This window comes from Saxophila tyrrhenica, assembly GCF_035928015.1.
Source record: "Saxophila tyrrhenica strain CCFEE 5935 chromosome Unknown scaffold_2, whole genome shotgun sequence".
Taxonomy (NCBI): Eukaryota; Fungi; Ascomycota; class Dothideomycetes; order Mycosphaerellales; family Extremaceae; genus Saxophila; species Saxophila tyrrhenica.
This window is the reverse complement of record NW_027041734.1, coordinates 914,201-935,218: the sequence shown is the minus strand read 5'-3', so window position 1 is coordinate 935,218 and position 21,018 is coordinate 914,201. Positions and strand designations below refer to the sequence as shown.

Here is a 21,018-nt window from a genome sequence, read left to right as displayed (position 1 = left end):
GCATGTAGCAATTGCGCCAACGAACGGCGACACGACAACCCCAGCATACTTAGCGCTACCTCATGGCTCGCATACCACGCAACAGCAGCAGCAGGAACACCGGAACAACAACATCGACGGCAGCGGGAGCTTGGGATAGGAACCACTTTCTTTGACACGAACACGACAGGACCCTTTTGGACAGGCACGAGAACAGGGGGAACAGGACAACGAACGGATACAGCATTTTGGAACGAAAAGAGCACGCATTGGAAAGCGATTGAAGCGCATCATGGCCGCGGTCGCGCACCCTTCACGACCGACGATACGGCGGAACTCGCCTCTGTCGGTGTCGAACGGCGTGTACGGCTTTTCATCCGACGCGCCGATGTTACGACGCATCGATATTGGTGACAGCGATTCCGACGACGAGCCACCGCCCGCGATCAAATTCTCGAAAGAAACGCAGGCGCTGTTGGCCGGCGCGCCGCCGCCTTCGTCACCACCAAGACACGAGCAGCAAGCGTATGAGTTACCGCGCTTCAAGAGCTCGATCGGAAGTAGTACTCGCGCAGCACCAGGAGCAACAGCAGCAGATACGCCTAGCAGAGCCCCCGGCATAAAAATTATCCGCCGCAGTTCACCTCCGCTTTCTGGCGATCGAGTGAGAGCCGGCAGTACGCCGCCGAGAGTTGTGCAGATTGGTGGGAACAAGGGTTCTGCGAGTTCCGGGAAGCGATCGATCAGTATTGCGGGACCATATCAGCAGCGATATCCGATGAAGAGGGATCCAACGCCTACGCATGAGGGGAGACAGGATGTTATTACGCCGGCGCCAGGGCCGAGGGCGTTGAGGGTGAGGACGCGGTCAAATAGTGCGCTGTCGCAGGAGGCGCATGGGTCGGGTGCCAGGGAAGGAGCGCGGTCGGCTAATGAGACGGGTAACGAGACTAGTGAAGGCGAGGAGCTGAGACGTAGTATCACTCAGCATCATGCGCCGGAGACGGTCTCGAGGCTTGGTACGTCGACTGTCGGGAGGTCGAGGAATCCATCTGCTGATCCAGCGCCGCCGCCTGGGTCTACGAGGATCAAACGGGCGCCGAATGGGACGGGGTCGTTCTTGAAATCTGGACCTGTACGGAGAGGGTTTCGGAGACGGGATAGTGAGGACAACATCTCGCCAAATGATGAGGCGCAGCATGGATCTGCGTCCCAGAATGGCTCTAATGGCTACTTCCCGACTTCCGGGAGTGCAACGCAAGCGAGCAGACCGCCGAGTCGGACAGGTAGTGTCAACGAGCATGCGCCTGCTGTGGAGCCGGTGTCTATACACGACTTTGCGCAGAAAGGTCAAGCTCCTGCTGAGGCGAGACCTCCGTCACGACAGACTGGATCGTATCTTTCGCGAAGTCAGATGAGCAATGATTCGAGACCACCATCACGGAATGCGAATGAGCGTGTACGGAGTCGGCAGACGAGCGTTGAGCCTCCACAGGTGAGGAAGCAGTCAAGTGTACACCACGACGAAGCACCAGCATTAGTACACCATGACCCGCCCCAACGACGACCTAGCATCGACCAGCCGCAATCACGGCCAGCAATGGAGACTAAACCAGCACAGCAGAAACCAGCACCCTTCAGAACAGCACAATATCGATACGCCGCGCCAAAAATCAACACCGACGCCTCAGAGGACCAGGAGAACATGCCACCACCCACATTCAAACGCAACAAAGATGCAGAGTTCAAGCATCTCGGCAAGCCATCCAATGCTGTCCTTCAAGATGAGAACAAGCCGAAAGCACACCACACTGAAGACACTCCCGTCCGAGCACCAGCTCAACAGGAGCAGCGCAAAGTCCTCGGTGCTATCAGCGGCAACACGCCTCATCGCGCTGCCCCTGCGCCTCCGCCGAAGATGTCGGTACTGGAGACCGCGACCACGACAGGCGGTGCTAGTGTCACCAAGTCGAAGAAGAAGCGATCGCATATCGTCATCAACGGCAAGATCTTTACGCAGATGGGCAAGGTGGGCACTGGTGGGAGTAGTCAGGTTTTCTGCGTGATGGCGGAGAACTTCAACACTTTTGCTTTGAAGAAGGTTAAGCTGAAGGATGTTGATGAGGCTGCTGTGCGTGGATATAAGGGGGAGATCGATCTGCTGAAGAAGCTTACTGAAGTCGAGCGCGTGATCCGGCTTTTCGACTGGGAGTTGAATAACGACAAGCAGGAACTGCTTGTGCTCATGGAGAAGGGCGATACCGACCTCAACCGCCTTCTGACGCTCCGCCTGAATGGCGACAAGGCCCGCTTCGATCCAGTTTTCACCCGCTACCACTGGCGGGAGATGCTCGAGTGCGTCCAAGCAGTCCACGACATGGACATTGTCCACTCCGACCTCAAACCCGCCAACTTCCTCCTTGTCCAAGGCCGTCTGAAGCTCATCGACTTCGGCATCGCCAACGCCATCGACACCGACAACACCGTCAACGTGCACCGCGACAGCCACGTCGGCACGCCCAACTACATGTCTCCCGAGAGCATCACGGACACCAACGCACCAGCCCCCGGCGAAGCGCGCGAAGACGGCGCCGGGAGGCCTTTGACGAAGGATATAAAGATCGGCAAAGCGAGCGATGTCTGGAGCTTAGGCTGCATCCTATACCAAATGACCTACGGCCGCCCGCCCTTCGCGCACATCCAATCGCAACTCCCGCGCATCCTCGCCATCACGAACAAGAACTACGCCATCTCCTTCCCGGACGTCGGACTCGGCGATATACCCGTGCCTGCGTCGCTGAAAGGCGTGTTGAGGAAATGTCTGAACCGCGACCCCGATCGTCGACCGACGGTGAAGCAGTTGTTGAGTGATGGGGACGTGTACATGAACCCGGAGCAACCCGGGACGGTCATGATGGGGGAGGAGCTGTTGAGGCAGATTATTGGGAAAGTGGTGGAGAGGTGTCGGAAGGACTTCCCTGGGGAAGAGGAGGTTAGGGGGTATCCGAGGGGGTTTATGGAGAAGATAAGGGGGTTGGTGGAGTATGCTTGAGGTTGGAAACTTTGGAGAGCATTCGTTTTGGAGGCAGATGCGTTGTATGGGATTGGGAAGTTTTGAGCGTTGGAGCTTTAGGTGTTTGACTTTGGTCTTTTTGGAGTGACGAAGAGCTTGGATACCGCAGTTTGGTGGCCATCAGCATGTCTGCATTCGACGCTATACTTACGAGCAAGAAGCAAATTCACTTCTAAGGCCACCAAGTCATCGCCATCAAGGCACCTTTCCTCTCTGCTCTTCTCACCGCGCTTCGCAGCGTAAGTCCCTCACCCAGCCGTAGCATCCTTCTTCTTCTTCGCCTCAACCAACTCCACATTATCCTCCGGGATCTGCTCATAGTTCTCCTCCAACCACTCCCGAATATCCTCACTCACATCCCCCTGCACCGTGATCTCCTCCCCACCCGCCGGCGCCTTCGTCACACTACTCCCCGTCGCGAACTTCTTCCCAAACTCCTTTGCAATCTTCTTCAAATCCAGGCCGAAGTGCTCCAGTCCCGAAACTTCCGTAACGTACTTCCGCTTATTCCTCTCTACCCTCTTGATGATAATCTTGCTCTGCGCACGTTTCTCCGCTTCTCTCGCTTCAGTGGCAGAGGCTTTGGCGGCTTTCTTCGCGGCGTCCTTTTCAGCGCGTTTCTGCGCTTCGACGGAGAGGATGGAGAGGTTTTGCGAGAGGGCTTCGGGGGAGTAGAGGGCGGTGTGGAGGGAGGGATGGTGGGTGGAGAGCCATTCTTCGCATTTCTTGGTCGTGCCGCCGTATTCACAGTACTGGAGATGGAGGGGTTAGTTGGGGGAGGTGGGAGGGAGGGGTGGAGTGGTGGGAGGAGGTCGTACCTACTTCTGGTGGGAGGGTGCAGACGCCGCAGTAGACGACGGACTTGGCGGGGCGGAGGTCGGAGGGCGGTGCTTGGACTTCGGCCATGGTGTTGGATAGGCTGGTATGGAGTAACGAGTCGTCGAACGCAGGAAGTGGTGTGAAGTTCTGGTGGGGTTGCTAGGTGTGTTTTGGCCGAACGATTCCCGAGATATCTCGCTCTTGCAAGACAGCGCCCTTCAGTAGCAAAAGGGCTAGGCTCATTGAGGAAGCACTCTGACATGCGATCTATGAGTTCTGCTTCTCGGGAGTAGTATGTCTCAATGGGTTGGACTTACGACCACAGAGGGTTACTCGCCTCCCTTGAGAATTTCTTCAACTACACTCTACTGCTACACTTTGAGCTTTGGAGTTGGCTCGAGGACAGACATTTTGAAGCCGGAACAAAACAGTGCTGATACCTGCTTCTTAATACTATCCAATATGAGGGATGTTTGAGGTCCAGGTCGTAACAAACGCCCCTGCTGGAAGGTAGAACAGACAGCGTATCATCTCCGCCATGATCAAAACGCGTGAGACGGAATAAACAACAAGAGCAGCCCAGAAAGCTATTAAAAATCCTTTAGCAATCACTTCGGCCCAGACCAGTCCCAGTACACATGCGACCACCAAAGCCGTTGCCGATATGACCGCCGCCACGCGATACACCATGCAGTCTACAGAAGAAGGAAAGTCGGAATTCCATGCGGCTAGATGGACTGCACCCAGAAACAGACTCGTGACGCATGTCACCGCAAAATCCAGAAATTGCGCATATTGTGTTACCCTCGGCGACAGTGCACTGTCCGAGTTCCGGAATGGACGGCGATATGCTGCGATAATATCAGAGTTGTCTTTGCGACAATCTGGGCCGTACTCGTGGCAGAGCTGCGGTAGACTTTCGGGCATCGCTTTTTTCCCAAATGAATGCACCGCAAGCACGGTACTGACTGATTTCGGCTTCTGCATCGCAAAGACGTAGGTGAAGACAGAACAGAGAACAAAGCCGGAAACACCAAGCTCGAGCAAGGATAAGGGGAGGCCACTGGCCACTCTGACGATTACCTCGAGCAGGAAGTACAGAATCTGAGCCAGAACAAGAGCTTTGCCGACTACGTCGCTGTTTGATTTGTCGAGTCTGTCGTCAACAGACATGATGTTGTGTGGCAGGACCCCTCGCTCTATCGCTAGTCGAAGTGCTTCGGGAGGAACGCGAATGTATGCCGGCGCTTTGCTTGTCGTTGTAGAACTGCGCCGTTGGTCTTCCATGCGAAAAGTGCCATCATCTTTGCCTTCAGGTTCGTCTTGGATACCAGCGCGAGATGCCGTACTTGCAACATGATCTGCATCAAACTTTGGCATACTCGGCGTTTTCTCCTCCACGTCTCACGCTTGAGGGTTGGGCTCGATGTAAGCTCATGGAGGAAGGTCATCTTCATGAGTGGAGAACACGTATGGCTGATCCGAGGGATTCGCATCGCTCTGATTTCCAAGAGGCCATTGGTCCATCGCGGCTGTTCGTTCAACGTCCATCGTACACATGCTTCGCTTCTGATCGCCCCCCAAGCCAATACCGCGGCCTGCAACATTTTCAAATTGCTCGACCACATCGTGAACACCATCGGGCTTTTCACCATCATATGTGACAACGAAGCCCCCCATACCTGCAAACAGCATGTGCGTCATGGTCCAAGACTGCTCCGTTGCAGGAACATTATGGTGCAGCTTGCGCAGCTGTGTTCGCGCAACCCACCAGTCTTCGACGGACCTTCCAAGGATGAATTCCGGCGCTAGGCAGGCAAGGAAAGCCCACCGTACGCTCTGAGCAAAGCGACGGGAAGCCCACTTGAGGTCTCCTTTCCACCCCGGATCGCGCCCATCTCGCTGCTCGGGTACGTTGAGGTGCACTACTGAGTATGTACACGCAAAGATTGTCGCAAGCGAGCTCCAGATAATGTCCAGCGTACTCCTGACATTGGGGCCAGCAACAAAGGTTGTAGACTCAAGGCGAAGCGTACAATTCGGATGAAAGATCATCCTTGCTGTCTGACTAGATTTGGGATGGGGACGCGACCAACGAAAGGAAGAGATCAGGCTGGGCAGAAGGACGTATAAATACCGTCGAGAGCCTTCTGCTCCGTCACAGCTTCATCACCCAACAAGCGATGAGGCTGGCAAGGCTGCATCTACCATTGGACGCCACTGAGACCGACTGCGCACGCGATGCATGCTCAGCCTTGTTACGGAACAACACTGCGTAGCTCCCCGGTATACACCTCATCTCGCTCGTGGTCTCAGTCGTGCGGCTCTCTCGTCCCAGGAAACAGCTCGGATGACGGAGGTGAAGTTGGCGTTAAGTGAGCCGACTGGGTTGTCCCACCCGGGCCGAGTCTGGTGCGCAGTATAAGCTTTTGACACGTGATCCTCGCCTGTGCAAGAAGTTCGAAGCAGTGGACAACTCCTTTATGCGTATGCTGTCAGGTAGTTGCTCAACTTCAGACCGCCAATCTCGAGATACTTCGTTCCTACCAACACCAATATTCTTACGCCACCACTCGCCAGTGCAAGAACTCGCTTCCCATCCGCTGACGCACAGCGACACGTTTTCTGAGGCTTGACGTGGCTGTGTCCGCGGCGTCTCCAACTGAAGAAGACCTTCCAACCTCCTAACGACAAGTGAAGGCCGCAATCATTCCCTGCCTTCCTTGAGAGCATTCTCACAATGGTAGCTCCCCAGCAGGCTCGAGAAGTCCGTACCGCCCAGCTATCGGCTCAGGAACGCGAGCGGATTCTCAAGCCATATCTTCCAAAGACAAACCAAGGAGCGACTCATCAGCAACGGCACAAGCAACGAATACGGCCTGTCATACGGAGAACAATCCACAGCCTGCTATTCGCCATAATCCATCTCATCTTCAGCATCTACATCCGAATCAGGCAGGCGTACCATGCCGTGCTGGGCCAATTGCTTGCAGTGCTTTACTACCACCATCGGACTCCAGAGCTGATCAAGCGGTAAGACTTGCCAGCATCTTATTCTACCAAAAGGCCTTTTACTCTGCCCATCCTGGTCTCTACGTTGCACGATTGCATATGAGAACAGCCACTGACCGCTCCCAGGGACGTCTCTGGCCTCACGAAGGTGCCCAAGCACTTGAGCCTGATTCTTGATCGGCGCGAGTCTCTTCTCGACGATGTGTGCGAATCTGCCGCTTGGAGCGCATGTGCTGGCGTGTCAATGCTCTCGATCTACGAGAAAACCGGCATTCTCAAGCACTCTTTGCCTCACCTACACCGTCGCATCGAGCGGACCATGACCTCGTACTACGGCAACTCTCCCAACAAGCCTTCAATCTCGCTTAGGGCACCGCATCTTCCATCCTACAGCCCTCCGACATCTCCAGATCCGTCCATAAACGGACACGACGGCGTCTCATCGCAACGCCCACACCTGACGATTCTTCTCATCGACGCTTCCGATGGCCGCCAGACCCTCGTGGACCTCACCAAGACCTTGGCGGAAATGTCACAGCATGGCAAGCTCTCGCCTTCAGACATCAGCAGCAAGTTGATTGATGCTGAGATTACGGAGTCGGTGATGGGCGAGCCAGATCTGCTTATTTTGTTCGGGGCCAAGATAGTGTTGGAAGGCTATCCACCATGGCAGGCGAGGCTGACGGAGATTTATCACGTTCAAGACCATGCTGGTGGAGTGGGCTACCATGTCTTTCTGAGAGCGCTTCGAAAGTACGGGCAAGCAGAGTTCAGAGTCGGGCGGTGATGAGTTGCTAAGCGGTTGATGAAACCTACTTGAGCATCCTGTAAACTCTATGTAATCATTCAAAGAAACCCGTTCAAGCGAGCATTTCCTTTCTCTATCCACAAGGACTCTCGAAAACCCACAAGATTTTCTGCGCGCTGGGCACTGATGCACTGATGCAATGGTGCAAGCCGCGTCGTAGACTGGATGCGCAGATGTTGTTTTGCTGCGATGGCCACGTTGGAAGATACACCAATTCGTCTGCTCCGTCGCCAGCCCTTTCCTCGAACTCAGCTCCCACCGCTACACTGTAAACACAACTCCAAGCGGTGCGCTCTGACCAGGCAAATGACGCAGTGTGGCTGCTGACGTACGTTTCCATCTTCCGTTTGCGTTCGTCCAGACCCTGCTCAACCCCATGGCTGTCCATCCTCCATCGCCTCCTCCCTCGCCCTCCGCTTCTCGAGCCTAACACGAACAGTCAGAATCCTTTCCCGCTTTGAGCTCTGCCTGCCGGAAAGAAAATTACTTACCACACGCTCAAACTCGGCTTGATGACAAACGGAGCGCCGATGGAACGATCATCGACCAACGGCAGGAACTTCGACAGTTGGGGGTTCTCTTCGTTCGCCATCCTCTTCTTGAGCCTGCGCATAGGGAGAGTCAGCAATTGTCTCTATCGATGGAGATAGACGGACTCACCACTGGCTGAAAGGCGCATCGGACTCAATCTCCTTCGTCACGAACGGGACGCCGATGGATCGATCATCGAAGATAGGCAGAAAGTCCAGCTGCTGTTGGCCATCCTGCTTGATCGCTTGCTGCTGTCGTGCTGACTTTCCCTCTGTCTTGTGGTTGTCTGCGTGTTGGGCTTCCTCCACGAACTTCGTCATGTTTGCGGATCGGTCGAGCTTTGTGGTGAAGTATCGTCTCTGTGGAAAAGTTGTTCGAAGAGAGATCGAGTCGGATGTGATTGTATTGTTGCTGGGTTGGTACCTGACACCTGTCGGGCGGCTCGAGGTCTTTGTGTGCGTGAATTGTGGAAGGATAAATGCGGTTGGTGCTCTCGTGAATCTTAATGAACATTCACCCACCATTAGAGTTCACTCCCACGTGACCGTACACTGAACCTTGCAGTTGGCAGCCAAAACTTTTCTGTCCCCAAGTGAAAAGCCGACATGTTGGTACGATATGATACAACAGGGTTGAATTGTTGTTGCAAATCTCGAAGGTCTTGATTTACATGGGCAAAGACCATATAGCAGGAATGCAGACTTACCATAGCGTGACACTGGAGACAACCCAGAATAAGGTGAGCTTGCCAGACAGATGCCGTCCTTGGAAACGAGATCACGGAGAAAGCGCCGTCGCTCATTCCGGCGTCTTCCTTTTCATGAGCATGCTCTGGTGCCGAGAACAGTGTCCGATAGATCCTCTCCCAGGGAAGAATGATTGAAGCTTGCATGGTGTGTCTTTGTCGTACGGTATCTATATCGCTCCTTGGAACCTTTCGAGCAGCCTATCTTCGACTCCATCGAGAATGTAGTAGTGCTCAATGACCTCCAGATTCTCCGCTTCGGCATTGAACAACTTCTCTGGGTCCTCAGCGCCGCCCATAGGGTTCGCGCCCATTTGGGACTGAGCCATCTGTTGCGTTACTTGGTTCGCAGCTGTGTGTTCTGTCAATACGCGGTGATCTGAAGCGGTTGTGAAGGAGTGGCCGAGACTCACCATTGTTGCTCCCCAAGATGAAATTATACACCGGCTGAAGCCCGAACAACGTAAGGAAGTACCACGACAGACTGCTCACCCATCGTACGTCCAAGTCTCTGGTGCCGACACCTGCCTGCAGCATCTGCTTGAATTGTGGCGTGAGTGGGAAGGGTAATTTCACTGTGGTGGTCTTCATCAGCACTTCGTCCTTCAGCTACCAAGTCCTCTCCGCACTCACTGATCACGTAGCCAGAGAAGAAGGCATTGATCCATCCCATAATCAAGCTCTGCGGCACCATCATGGCCACATTGCCCTTCATCATGCCCATCATGCCCTCCATCATCGCCGGGTCCGACATTGGATTTGGCTTCCCTTTTCCTCTGGCATCAGGGTCCGCAAGGAACTTGCCATCTCTTGCATTCTCGATCAACCACTCCCGTCGCTTCTGAAATGCTGAGGCACTGATCTGGGCGTAGTTGGTACGGAGGTTTGCAGAGCGGAGGAGAGAGCGCTGTTCGCGCAGTTTGGCCAGAGGCTGTCGTTTCGGGGCGCTCTGAAGGAGTGTGCTGAGGTAGTGGCGTAGTATGCCTGTAAGGACCATCACCACAGTAATGGGGAGGAGGATCCAATAGCTGCCGTTCACATGCAAGTCAGCCAGCGGTAATGAGGGGCCAGGCTACCGACAGTCACATCGCCCAACTAGGCCACGAGCTATGTCATGGATAGCAATAGGAGGTGGGCGGTCGACGAGTGTGAGCTAGCGTTTTCAGGTATGCTTGAGTCTGGGAGAAGAGAGCCAGATATGCTCTCACCTGCTTGCCTGGGAGGGGTGAGCATTTACTTACAACAGCGCCGGATCCCGTAGGATCTGCTGTGCTTCCGCCATGATGGTCGGCGTGTTGGAAAAAGCGTGGTACGAGTGCTTTCACAGAGATGTAGACGTGAGGTTCCCAGCAGCTGCTGGTGCATCTGACTGCCAAGGCTCTGGACGCCAGCTGGACTTCATCCCATGCCTCTCGACTCGCTCACTAGGACGACAGCATATTGACAATGCCATAGACCCTTCTTGCTGTTCTGGAGAACACGACACCAGCTTACCGTCCAACATGTCGGACAACAAGATCTCACCACACTCTCTCAACGACCTCAAGAACACCACCGACGACTGCTTGGCCAACTACCTCCGCTCATTATCCTTCGTGCAGGACAACAGCAAGCTCGACGTCCGCCTCGCCGTTGGCTATGTCGCTGTCATCATCGCCACTATCACGTTTGTAGCAGACTACAAACTGGGATGGGAGGCAACCAAACTCGGCACAGCGTTTGCCGTGGTCGCGTATGCCATCCTCAATGGGGTGTATACCTACTGGATGTGGATGGTGGAGAAGGGTCTTGTCTTTGAAGGAACGAAAGGCAGCAAGAGGGTGAGTCGATTGGGTTCTGGCTTCGTTGGAGCTGTTGGCAGGCGTGGACAAGGCAAGAGGGCTGACCAGGATTTATTAGGTGTCGATTGCGAGCAAGACCAAGAAGCACGATCCGACATACTATCTTACGGTCACTACGTCAAGCTCAACGAACCCACTCGAGATCCAATGTCCGTTCACGACATGGTTTACATCGGATGGCTACTTTGTCGCCCAGCCTTTCCAGCAGTGGCTGGCCACGAGTGTAGGTGTGATTGGTGAGGCCGACCAGAAGAATGCTGCGAAGAATGAGAAAGAAGATCTGTTCGTCTCCGAGGCCGAGCTCAACGGGACGCCGTCAGCTTCTGGTGCAGATAGTGGGAAGGGCAAAGGCACGAAGAGAGGGAAGAAGAAGAGCTAGCCAGAACAGCTTGTCAATTGATACGTTGCGGTCAATTTTCCGTCTCGCAGAGCGTCTCATGCCTGGCTCTATGCTACCTCAACAGGTCTTCCGCTTCCGTTCTTTGCTCTCTTTGACGGGTCGTTCTGAGGACTTCACGCCGGGATTCGCCTGTTGTTCACTGATGGTATGACGCTATTCGTCCTCTCGCCCGGAAGAGACCATCGCACCTCATCGATCGAGGCTGTGGCTCACCTGCCTTCAAGCTTCGGCCGACCGAGACTGGATGCAAGACGTGCCTACCAGTGCCCGGGGAACCTTCGACACCGTGTTAACACGAAGCAATTCACACAGCGGCCTCCACAACGAAGGCGGTTGTCTCTTTATGTCTCGTCGACACATCACACGACACTCCCGGCAGGGAGGACTACTAAAGGGCACCCTTTCCTGTCCATCTGTAACCTCTTTGTTTCTCTACACTCTCTCTCCCACCTCACCCAAGAGTACTCTGCAGCATTCCCTCTCTACCTACGGGCAGGACTCGAACATCAGCCAGACATCTCTCAGAAGCAACCGACCCAACATGGCGAGCGACAACAACGCCTTCTTTTCCCGACTTGGGGACTTCTCCAGTCATCGCCCCATCACCGAGATCCAGACAGAAACCCCAGCACATGACACCAGAATGGTCGATACCTTCGTAAAAGTGGAGGTGTGGCTGGAGCATATGAGTCTCGACCATGACGCGTCCACGAATGCCAGCGATCGCGTCCACAAGCGCAAGCACCCCGGCTCTTCCCACGACAGTCCACGTGAGATTGATTTGGAGGAAGCACGCAAGCGCAGATCTGCTAAAAGTAGACGAATAGATGAGCATCTCACCATCACAGACTCCAAGGGCTCTGGGTTCGCCCAATCTTCCTCAAACGCGCCAACGTATCAGCAGGCGGCCTTCCCGGATGCATCTCCTACCAAGCATCGCAAGCCTAAAATTCAGGTCGGAGAGGAAGATCGGTCCAGCGAAGCCGAAGCCGTCGCAGTCGGCCCGTCATGTCAAGGAGAAACGCGGATCGGATCCTTCGTCGCTACGGTTGCCGACCACTCTTGTTCTAGCAGCGGCCTCTCCCCCTCTCCAGCAGACGAAGGAGCTACGTATCAATGCACGCTCGAGCCTCTCGTCAGCCGCAAGAGCAACGGGACCCAAGATCAATATGTACAAGACAGCCACAACTCAGCGAAAACTGCGACGGAGCTCACGCAAGCCTCCACCAAAGTGCCCACTCCAATCATTCGAAAGCAAGGCAAGGCCTACGCGAGGCCGAAAAAACGTGTCCAATTCGATGCGTCTGGCGATCAAATGCAGGAGTTCGACCATGAACTGCCCGTAAGTGGTGCGGAAAGCTACGAAACGGATGGCGAATGATCGCCGCGATTGAGAAGAATCTGGCAAGAATGTGCACAGGCGGTGAACTTTGTGAGACAGATTTCCCTGCATAACAAGACATTGGATGAAGACATTCACTTGGAATTTGGGATGCGGCGTTGTTTCCGCACAGGGCTGTACGCTAGACTCAGGATCATTATAGTTGTTCCTGGGACATGACAGACACGCCTCTATAATACACAGTGGCGGATCAGCGTTCTTCGCAACCGCCTTGACGTGCATCCGACATTCATCCTCACTCCAAATCTCATGCGTCCATTATCTCATACCACAATAGCCATTCCTATCACCAACTCTCCTTGTAGTTGTGAGCATTGCTTCCTCCCTCCTGCACCGACTCGATCTGGCTCGGTCCCTTGTCCATCAACTCCATTTCGTCCGAGATGTTGTGATATGTGTTCAACATGACAGAGTTCTTGCACTCGTGAGCACCATGCGGTCGCAACGCATCGCCCCTCCAGCCGGGGCTGTCTCTGATCGCAGGCTGGTTTCCAGAAGCGCCAGTCCTACTCTTCGTTCGGGACCGGTACATGCTGCTCAGTTTCTCGCCGGCCACCAGCATCCAAAATCTTCTTAGAGGCCCGGCCAGCGCGGGTATGCATGCACAGATAATGCCAACATTGCATTCGATCGACGACCAGAGCGCAATCGGATTGTAAGTCCATGTTGGGTTGGTGGTAGCTTGCCATCGAATGATGAGGCTCAGGCGGATGACGCTGCAAAGGGTGACGAAAAGTCCAACCAGGAAGGTCATGATAAGACCGACCTTCTTGCGCGTGGAAATCTGGACTTTGAGTAGGCGCGGGATCGGCAGGATGAAGACGACCAGGTCGTAAAAGGTGTTCAGGGTGGATCCGGCAATGATCTGGGCGAGAACGTTGATGCAGTGGCCTCTGTGAACAGTCAGCGATGACACTGCCTTGGGATAGTGCAAAGAGACGCCTCACTCAGTCACCCCGTCCCATCGTGTCCAGGTATAAGACACCGGGTTGCACTGAAAAATGATTGTGAAGAGGAAAACGATCGGTGACACAATGAAAACACCCATCGTGACCAAGCATATCCGGCGAAAGGAGGATGAGACCGAGCTGGGGAAGATGCGGAGGTAGAACAAAAGGATGCTCTGCCTTGTGCTTGTGACGCAGAATATGTAGATCATCTCTCCGATCCAGAAGTACTGACGAAGTGGTGTCAACATCGCAAATGTCATCGCATAATCTTGTTTGTCACGTACCTTGAGGACATCGTTGATGCTCTGAGGACTGAGCGTCCACGTGTCTTTGCCCAGGCCGGTATCGATCACTGTCATCAGTCAGAAGAGAGGAGTTCTCTCACTCTCGTTTCGAGACTCACTGAAATGGCCAACAATGTTGAGCGCGCCACTTAGGAGTTCAGCCAAAAGGATGGTCCAGTCGTCCCAGCCGTAGCCTACTCCACCGAATGCCTCCGAGCGAGCTGTAAAACGGCCTGCTATGGCGACAAGAGACAACGCGAAGAGAGTCCATATTATTGTGTGGGTTCTGGTCTGCTGCGATCGGACTGGGGCGCCGCAAGTCGTCTTCTGGAACCGTTGGGTTTCTAGTATGGACTGTCAGCGGCCCATAAGGCTTTCATCTGAGAGGCAAGGCGGCACACGTACGTAGAGCTCCAATTCCTGTGCAGTTGGCAAGTAGACAGTCGCCTACTGCGACTGTGAGGTTCGCGTTTGTGCAGATGCACTCGGTGCCCGTCAACGAGCAGCCAGAAGAAGGAACGGTTTGGGCAAGGCATTGGATCTTGAGAAACGCATCAGTCTTTGTCCTAATCAGTCAAACATGGCGGCAAACAGATGGCACATACAGCACAAGAAGGTAGAGCTTCGAGCATTCGCTGGAGCGCCGCCTGTCCATCTTCGGCAGTCGAATTGCCAGCCGCGAGGCCGACGCTTGTAAGACAAAAGACCAGGATGCCGAAGAGTAGCTTCATGCTCAACTGATTGATTGCTGCAAGCCACTCGAATGTGCGTTCGATCAGATCTGGGGCCGCTTGAACCCATGGTTACGGTCCACGCAGTATATATTGTCGCGACCATGCTGAAAGGATCAATAGCCCAGATATCTCTGCCGCTCTTGCATCCCTCCACCTGCTGGTGAATTCGTTATCAAGGAGTGATGCACACGTGTGTTGCGGGTTGCCTGAGACTTGCTGGGGTGCATGACTTCCACGATCCTGGAGGAACACTAGCTCAAGGCCGAGTCCAATTTACGCGTCGTTTGACTTGTTTCTGATGGTTTCCTCCCCGGAATCCCGACGATCATCCAGACGTTGGACCTGGGACGTGGAGGTGCAGTCCCGGGTTATCGTCCAAGCACGGGCGACCATAGAAAGGAAGACGTACGTTCTGGCGGTTTGATTTGGTGCGCTGCAATACCGCCGTGCCGTTTCGCGGTGCCATTCCGCACCGCCAATGTGTTTCGCGCAGCATGGCTCCATTCCAGAACTCTGTCTACCTAAGGCGTCAAACGTCTAGCTGGTGATGGCTGAAGAAGGCTTCACGCACGGCCAAGTAGGAGGTTCTGGCTTAACGCCGCGAGTGAAAGTCTCACGTCTCCGATGCTGCGCTCCGGAGCCTGGTCCTCAGCCAACGCGATGGCAGCGGCCAGGAAGATTTGAAGTCTGAGAACAGCAGTGCCTGGTATGGCCAAGAGCAGAGGGCTGAAACCCTCAAAGCCCTCGAGAATCCTCCAAATCTGTCTGAGAAGCGCCGTCTCCTGGGACGACCAGACAAGTGACAAGTTGGCCGTATCGGCTGACAAAAGAAACACGAGTTACCGCATATCTACAATGTTTCTACCGACCCATCGCTACGCACTCAAACAAGCATCCCCATTTCTCACCACCTTTCGCTGCAGCGCACGGCTTGTAGTATACATCCAGAGAATCGCCTCGGCTTGCTCAACGCATCGCTTTTATGACGTGAAGCTCTTGACGAAGCTCTGCACACTCTCCTTCAACTTGTTCTCCAGCTCCTTGCTGAGCGAGCCCTCCTTGTCGATCTGTTCCATCAGGCCTGATTCGTTGGTGCGGAGGTGTGACAGGTAGTCAGCCTCCCATGTGGTGATCTTGTTGACGGGAACGCTGTCGAGGTGGCCGTTGACACCGGCGTAGATGAGTGGCACCATCTCGGCGACGGCCATGGGGCTGTACTGCTTCTGCTTGAGCAACTCCGTCAGACGCTCACCACGGTTGAGAGTCTGCTTGGTGGCGGCATCCAGATCGGAACCGAACTGAGCGAAGGCGGCAACCTCACGGTATTGGGCCAAGAAGAGCTTGAGAGAACCGGCGACTTGCTTCATGGACTTGAGCTGGGCGGCGGAACCGACACGGGACACAGACAGACCGACGTTGATGGCTGGGCGGATACCCTTGTAGAAGAGTTCGGCTTCCAAGAAGATCTGGCCGTCGGTAATGGAGATGACGTTGGTCGGGATGTAGGCGGACACGTCACCACCCTGGGTCTCGATGATGGGAAGAGCGGTGAGAGAGCCGCCACCGAACTTGTCGCTCATCTTGGCGGCACGCTCGAGGAGACGAGAGTGGAGGTAGAAGACGCTGGCTATGTGTCAGCATTCTCCAAGATCGAAAGTTGGATGAAAGAGTACGTACTCGCCGGGGTAAGCCTCACGCCCTGGTGGACGACGGAGAAGCAGGGACATCTGGCGGTAGGCCACGGCTTGCTGGAGGTGGGTTAGCGAGGTCAGTCTGATGGGAGTAGGGAGGGAAAAAACTTGCTTTGCTTAAATCATCGTAAATGATGCAGGCATGCATGCCATTATCCCGGAAGTACTCTCCTTTAAAATTTGACTGTGGTTAGTACATAAAGATGTATGTGAATGGCAAATGTGTTAGATGACGGAGAAGATGTGGTGATAAGATGAAATCCAGGTAAGGGCCAGGCGGTCTTCTCCGGCGGCGAGATGAACCAGTGGTGATGCTGAGATGGCGATGATCGGCGTGATGCTGTGTTGGAGATGATGCTTTGTCCGAGGGATGCTTCTCCGGGGAAGGATGTCCGGATAAGGCCATATGGGTGGTGATGTTGAGATTAAGATTTAGTAATGTTCCGGAGATGCACCTTCGACTTCCGGTGGGTGGCCAGGGCAGCCGGCGATGCGTATGGCTTGTTACAAGCCCTGCAGAAGTTGCGCTTCTCTGCCTTCGCTTTGGCCACCGAGGCTGCGCTGCGCTGGGCCTGGGCGTTCCTCTCCAGGGGCTGGGCCCGACCCTCGGAGACTGCGACGGCGTGCAGGTGACCAGCTGTCTTCTCATGCTTTTGGAGAGCCGACGGACTATCGAGTGACTCGTTGCAGATCGTACAGTGGAAGCTGCGAGCAGCTTTGGCCTTCGCGCGGCGCTTGATGACCCCAGAGCGGACCTTGTCGCGGTTCTTGTCCGACCAAGCCTGGGTCTTTGCGCGGAACCTGGCGAGAAATGCCTCCTCATCCTTCGCACGCTCGCGGTCGTAGTGAGCCTTGAGCCAGCCCTTGGTTGCCTCTGGGTACTTGAGACGGTATGCCTTGCGCCATTTACGATTCCTGGCGGTTCGGGCAGCCTCCGAAATGAGTAGCTCATTGGGCGTGAGCTTGAGGTCTCCAGCAGGGCCTTCATTGAGCGGAGTATGGCTGTTGGCCGGGTCCCAACTGATTTGGTCGCGGGTCCAAGGCACGAGGTCCACCCAGAGATGATCCATCATAGAGGCGAAGGCCGAGTAGAAGACGTTGGTGAAGACCGCTTCGACAGCGACAAAGCGAAGGCGTGCTCGTGGAAGGATGGCCGCTGAAGGGATGGGAGCCCAGCAGATGGCGCCGATATGAGCCAGCTCGAAGCCCTTGTCGTATGCGAGACGTACGAAACGGGGCAGATGTACGTGAGTCTTGTCTTCATAGTGCTTGATGCGAGTGAGGTAGCCAGTCTGGGCGTTGGTGCCGGAGCCGATGCAGAGCTTTGGTGGATGACCTTCCTTGGTCAAGAGAGCGCCGTAAATAGCCCAGTACTTCCCGGCAGGCGTGGGAGCAGACATGAAGTACTCAGACGTTGGTGGGCCATCGGCAGCGAGGACATCCTGAAGGCCAGGCATGAAGTTCAGCGGTGTAGCGGCAAAAATCGAGGGGCCTTCGCTTTGGAGCACAGCGGTGAAGTCTGGGTTGATGTACCAGTCGGGCGCCTCGATGCTGACCATTTCCATGGTAAGGTCGTCAATGGTCTGGCGGAGCGTGCTGATTGAGCTACTCATTGTGCTGAGCTGGGCGGCCTTGGTGGTAGAGCGAGTGACTCGTTGAGTTCTGGGCAATAGCCGGAACAATGGCTGAGCGAGCGGCTGGTGGCAGTGGTGAGACGGTCAAGCTGGTGGGTGGCTGATTCGAGTGACTCGTTGAAGGCAGTGGAGTAGCCGTGACAGTTGATTTGATGAGTGAGTGGTGGAGCCGCTGACAATGGGGGTGGTGGTGTTGGTGGTGGAGGAAGAAGACCACCGAGCGAAGAGTGAGCAAGTCCATGGTCCAGTCCAGGCCGGGCGGCAGCGGCGCCCATGTTGTGCTGAGGAAGGCGGAGACTTGTGGTGTGGAAGGAAGACAGAGGGTTGTGGTGGTGGTGGGGGAAGGCGGGTTTTGTAGTAGAGAAAGTGCTCCTCGTCCGAAAGAGGAAGGATCATGTGGTGTGCGGAGCTGGCACGTCACGTGCCTCGTGACCAGTGCCATGCGGTCGAATCTGGAAGGAATGTCCTGTGCAGGGCGGCGTGTGCAGTGAAGGGGCTGTGAAGTGAAGGAATCCTGGAGTGAAAGGCCTGGGAAGTGAAGGGTATGTGAAGGGCAAGTGAAGGGCAAGTGGAGGGTATGTGAACGCAGAATGAAAAAGTATCTACTCACCCATCGAGCAACCGGTGAACGGAGCGATGTACCTTGAAGGAATTTGTCGTCAGCGTATACTTCAAAACAAATGTACATTTGAAAATCCACTTACTGAAGCGGTGCAGCCTCGGAGGCAGTGGCGGCGACGATGACGGTGTACTTCATGGCGTCGTTCTCCTCGAGGGTCTTGACAAGCTGGGCGACGGTCGATCGCTTCTGTCCGACGGCGACGTAGATGATGTAGAGCTTCTGCGACTCGTCGTTGCCCTTGTTCCACCTGCCCTGGTTGAGCATGGCGTCGAGGGCGACGGCAGTCTTGCCGGTCTGACGATCGCCGATGATAAGCTCACGCTGGCCACGTCCAATGGGCACCATGGCGTCGACGGACTTGAGACCAGTCTGCACGGGCTGGTTGACGGAGCGGCGGGGCAGGATACCAGGAGCCTTCATCTGGGCGCGGCGCTTCTCGGTGGTCTTGATCGGGCCCTTGCCGTCAATGGGGTTGCCGAGGGCGTCGACGACACGTCCCAGCATAGCTGCGCCAACCGGAACGTCGACCTGGGAACACGTTAGATGGAGGTTCGGCTTAGCGCGTATTTCCCACTCACGATCTCGCCGGTACGCTTGACGGTCTCTCCCTCCTTGACCAACCTGTCGGAACCGAAGAGCACGACACCGACCTGGCCGGCTTCGAGGTTCATGCACATGCCCTTGACGCCAGACGCGAACCTTGCCGGATGTTAGCCTTGAACCCATGTATATCCAGATGTGGCGTGGAGACATACTCGACGAGCTCCTCGGCCTGCACATTGTTCATGCCATGGACACGCGCGATACCGTCACTTGTAGCCTGTCAGCGTCGTACACGTATGTTTCAAGTATTGTGCTTCCTGCGTACCCGACTGAGAGCACACGGCCCGTCTCGGCCAAACCTGCCTCCTCCTGCACACCGCGGATTCGCTGCTCGAGGATGGAGGAGACCTCGGTGGGCGCAGCCTTTGCGTCGGCGGCATAGGTGCGGTTGATGGAGGTGGTGATGGCGGGTGTTGCTCGTTGCTACAATGAAGAGGTGACGTTAGCGCGATCTCCCTGAAAGATCCTCGGAGCTGGCAACAAAAGTGCGTCGAGCTCGATTGGAGCTACTGGAACGCCTCAAAATAGTTGCTGTAGCATTGAAGCATGCCATTGAGCACTTTGCACGTCGTTTTGGGTGCCATTGGAGCTCGGTCACGCTGGCGGAAGGGGTGGACATACCGCAGAGATCCTGCTGGTGGAGGAGAGCGCACCGGCGGCGCGGGCGCTCGTTCGAAGCGCCGTCCTGAACATTTTGATGGTGCTTGGGAAGCTGAGAGTGTGATGAGGTCGCTTCCACGACGATAGAAGCAGTGGGCGGGAGTGGAGAAGAGGGTGGTGTGGTGGAATCGATGGGCGTCGAAGGAGCTTGATGCTCTGCTCTCTGTCGCTGCTGGGCCTTGGCGTGCACGGGCCGTTTTCACAACTCGTCGTCCTAAAAGTCCCGACCGGCTAGCTCAACCTCACTTGGCCTTGGTCAGACGATGCCACAGAATTGCTACTCACTCTCGTCCACGAGATTATTGCGTTAAGACAGTGGGCATCTCCGCATACAATTCATGAACACTGTGGCTATAACGTGCTCGATATTGCCTTGAACATGGCATTGAACCTCGAGAAACAGCTACTCTTTGTACGTGTATTGCTCATCGAAGGTGAACCATGAACTGATTTTAGATAGTACGGCGCATATCATCACAACCCAGTATGGTTGACAACTTAGACCACGCAAGCCAGTAATCAACTTACGCTCGCCGCCCACAGGTCAACGTTGCAATCCACATAACATGCGTCCCGGCAATCATGATGACTGCTTTCCTCTTCGTATGCCAGCCGGAACCACCGTGAGAGCGCCATACTAACATGATCTTACAGGCAACAAACACACCTTCCATACCTCTGCCTGGGTACCTGACGATTCCTAACCTTCCGGCCAACTTTGGAACTATATTATGCACGCTCTACAGCACACTCTATGTCTTGATGGAACCCGTCGCCGGTGGCCTTCTAGCTCCCTTACTCCTTGCAGGCACGGCTTACTCCAACCACTTGACGTTCGCTTACGGGATGAAGGCGAATTATATCGCTCTAGGAGTCCACGTCTTCTCCTGGATCGCGCAATTCGTCGGTCACGGGGTCTTCGAAGGGCGAGCGCCGGCTTTATTGGACAATCTGGTGCAAGCGCTGTTCCTCGCGCCGTTCTTCGTCTGGATGGAGGTCCTGTTCGCGTGCGGGTACCGGCCAGAGTTGAAGGCGAGGTTAGATCAGAGTGTTGCGAAGGAGATCGAGAAGGCGAAGGCTGAGAAGGAAGCGAAGAAAGGCAGTGGGGAGGTGAAGGCCAACGGAGATGCCAACAGGAAAGCCAAGTGATGATTTGTACATGTCTTGCTTGTATTCACGGGCTGGAGAAAGCGAGCTACCTGACATAGCGTGCGTTGAAGCGTTCTCGAA

The 21,018-nt window shown here is 55.1% G+C and overlaps 11 protein-coding genes across 11 annotated transcripts; 5 read left to right on the top strand and 6 right to left on the bottom strand.

Moving 5' to 3' along the window:
- Window positions 1–271: 271 nt before the first annotated feature.
- Window positions 272–3,031, top strand: LTR77_001450 (uncharacterized protein; the record flags this gene model as incomplete). The annotated part of the gene is made up of 1 exon (XM_064798712.1): window positions 272–3,031. One exon carries the CDS (start codon window positions 272–274, stop codon window positions 3,029–3,031), a length of 2,760 nt encoding a protein of 919 aa, XP_064663039.1.
- A 269-nt stretch (window positions 3,032–3,300) lies between these two features.
- TMA22 (Translation machinery-associated protein 22) lies at window positions 3,301–3,958 on the bottom strand (the record flags this gene model as incomplete). Its single annotated transcript, XM_064798711.1, has 2 exons — window positions 3,301–3,804; window positions 3,875–3,958. 2 exons carry the CDS (start codon window positions 3,956–3,958, stop codon window positions 3,301–3,303), a joined length of 588 nt encoding a protein of 195 aa, XP_064663038.1.
- Window positions 3,959–6,611: 2,653 nt separating this feature from the next.
- LTR77_001448 (uncharacterized protein) lies at window positions 6,612–7,670 on the top strand (the record flags this gene model as incomplete). Its single annotated transcript, XM_064798710.1, has 2 exons — window positions 6,612–6,904; window positions 7,010–7,670. 2 exons carry the CDS (start codon window positions 6,612–6,614, stop codon window positions 7,668–7,670), a joined length of 954 nt encoding a protein of 317 aa, XP_064663037.1.
- A 389-nt stretch (window positions 7,671–8,059) lies between these two features.
- On the bottom strand, window positions 8,060–8,542 carry LTR77_001447 (uncharacterized protein; the record flags this gene model as incomplete). The annotated part of the gene is made up of 3 exons (XM_064798709.1): window positions 8,060–8,117; window positions 8,183–8,296; window positions 8,352–8,542. The coding sequence occupies 3 exons, from the start codon at window positions 8,540–8,542 to the stop codon at window positions 8,060–8,062; spliced, it is 363 nt and encodes a 120-aa protein (XP_064663036.1).
- A 595-nt stretch (window positions 8,543–9,137) lies between these two features.
- Window positions 9,138–10,249, bottom strand: LTR77_001446 (uncharacterized protein; the record flags this gene model as incomplete). Its single annotated transcript, XM_064798708.1, has 4 exons — window positions 9,138–9,319; window positions 9,381–9,542; window positions 9,601–9,995; window positions 10,209–10,249. The coding sequence occupies 4 exons, from the start codon at window positions 10,247–10,249 to the stop codon at window positions 9,138–9,140; spliced, it is 780 nt and encodes a 259-aa protein (XP_064663035.1).
- A 220-nt stretch (window positions 10,250–10,469) lies between these two features.
- SPC2 (signal peptidase complex subunit spc2) lies at window positions 10,470–11,187 on the top strand (the record flags this gene model as incomplete). Its single annotated transcript, XM_064798707.1, has 2 exons — window positions 10,470–10,787; window positions 10,867–11,187. 2 exons carry the CDS (start codon window positions 10,470–10,472, stop codon window positions 11,185–11,187), a joined length of 639 nt encoding a protein of 212 aa, XP_064663034.1.
- A 562-nt stretch (window positions 11,188–11,749) lies between these two features.
- On the top strand, window positions 11,750–12,589 carry LTR77_001444 (uncharacterized protein; the record flags this gene model as incomplete). Its single annotated transcript, XM_064798706.1, has 1 exon — window positions 11,750–12,589. One exon carries the CDS (start codon window positions 11,750–11,752, stop codon window positions 12,587–12,589), a length of 840 nt encoding a protein of 279 aa, XP_064663033.1.
- A 307-nt stretch (window positions 12,590–12,896) lies between these two features.
- Window positions 12,897–13,919, bottom strand: LTR77_001443 (uncharacterized protein; the record flags this gene model as incomplete). The annotated part of the gene is made up of 3 exons (XM_064798705.1): window positions 12,897–13,503; window positions 13,558–13,787; window positions 13,845–13,919. 3 exons carry the CDS (start codon window positions 13,917–13,919, stop codon window positions 12,897–12,899), a joined length of 912 nt encoding a protein of 303 aa, XP_064663032.1.
- Window positions 13,920–15,558: 1,639 nt separating this feature from the next.
- ATP1_2 (Alpha subunit of the F1 sector of mitochondrial F1F0 ATP synthase) lies at window positions 15,559–17,882 on the bottom strand (the record flags this gene model as incomplete). Its single annotated transcript, XM_064798704.1, has 3 exons — window positions 15,559–16,201; window positions 16,256–16,326; window positions 16,725–17,882. The coding sequence occupies 3 exons, from the start codon at window positions 17,880–17,882 to the stop codon at window positions 15,559–15,561; spliced, it is 1,872 nt and encodes a 623-aa protein (XP_064663031.1).
- A 623-nt stretch (window positions 17,883–18,505) lies between these two features.
- On the bottom strand, window positions 18,506–19,821 carry ATP1_1 (Alpha subunit of the F1 sector of mitochondrial F1F0 ATP synthase; the record flags this gene model as incomplete). The annotated part of the gene is made up of 6 exons (XM_064798703.1): window positions 18,506–18,545; window positions 18,608–19,053; window positions 19,104–19,224; window positions 19,281–19,337; window positions 19,394–19,551; window positions 19,750–19,821. 6 exons carry the CDS (start codon window positions 19,819–19,821, stop codon window positions 18,506–18,508), a joined length of 894 nt encoding a protein of 297 aa, XP_064663030.1.
- Window positions 19,822–20,167: 346 nt separating this feature from the next.
- On the top strand, window positions 20,168–20,937 carry LTR77_001440 (uncharacterized protein; the record flags this gene model as incomplete). Its single annotated transcript, XM_064798702.1, has 2 exons — window positions 20,168–20,200; window positions 20,443–20,937. The coding sequence occupies 2 exons, from the start codon at window positions 20,168–20,170 to the stop codon at window positions 20,935–20,937; spliced, it is 528 nt and encodes a 175-aa protein (XP_064663029.1).
- Window positions 20,938–21,018: the final 81 nt, after the last annotated feature.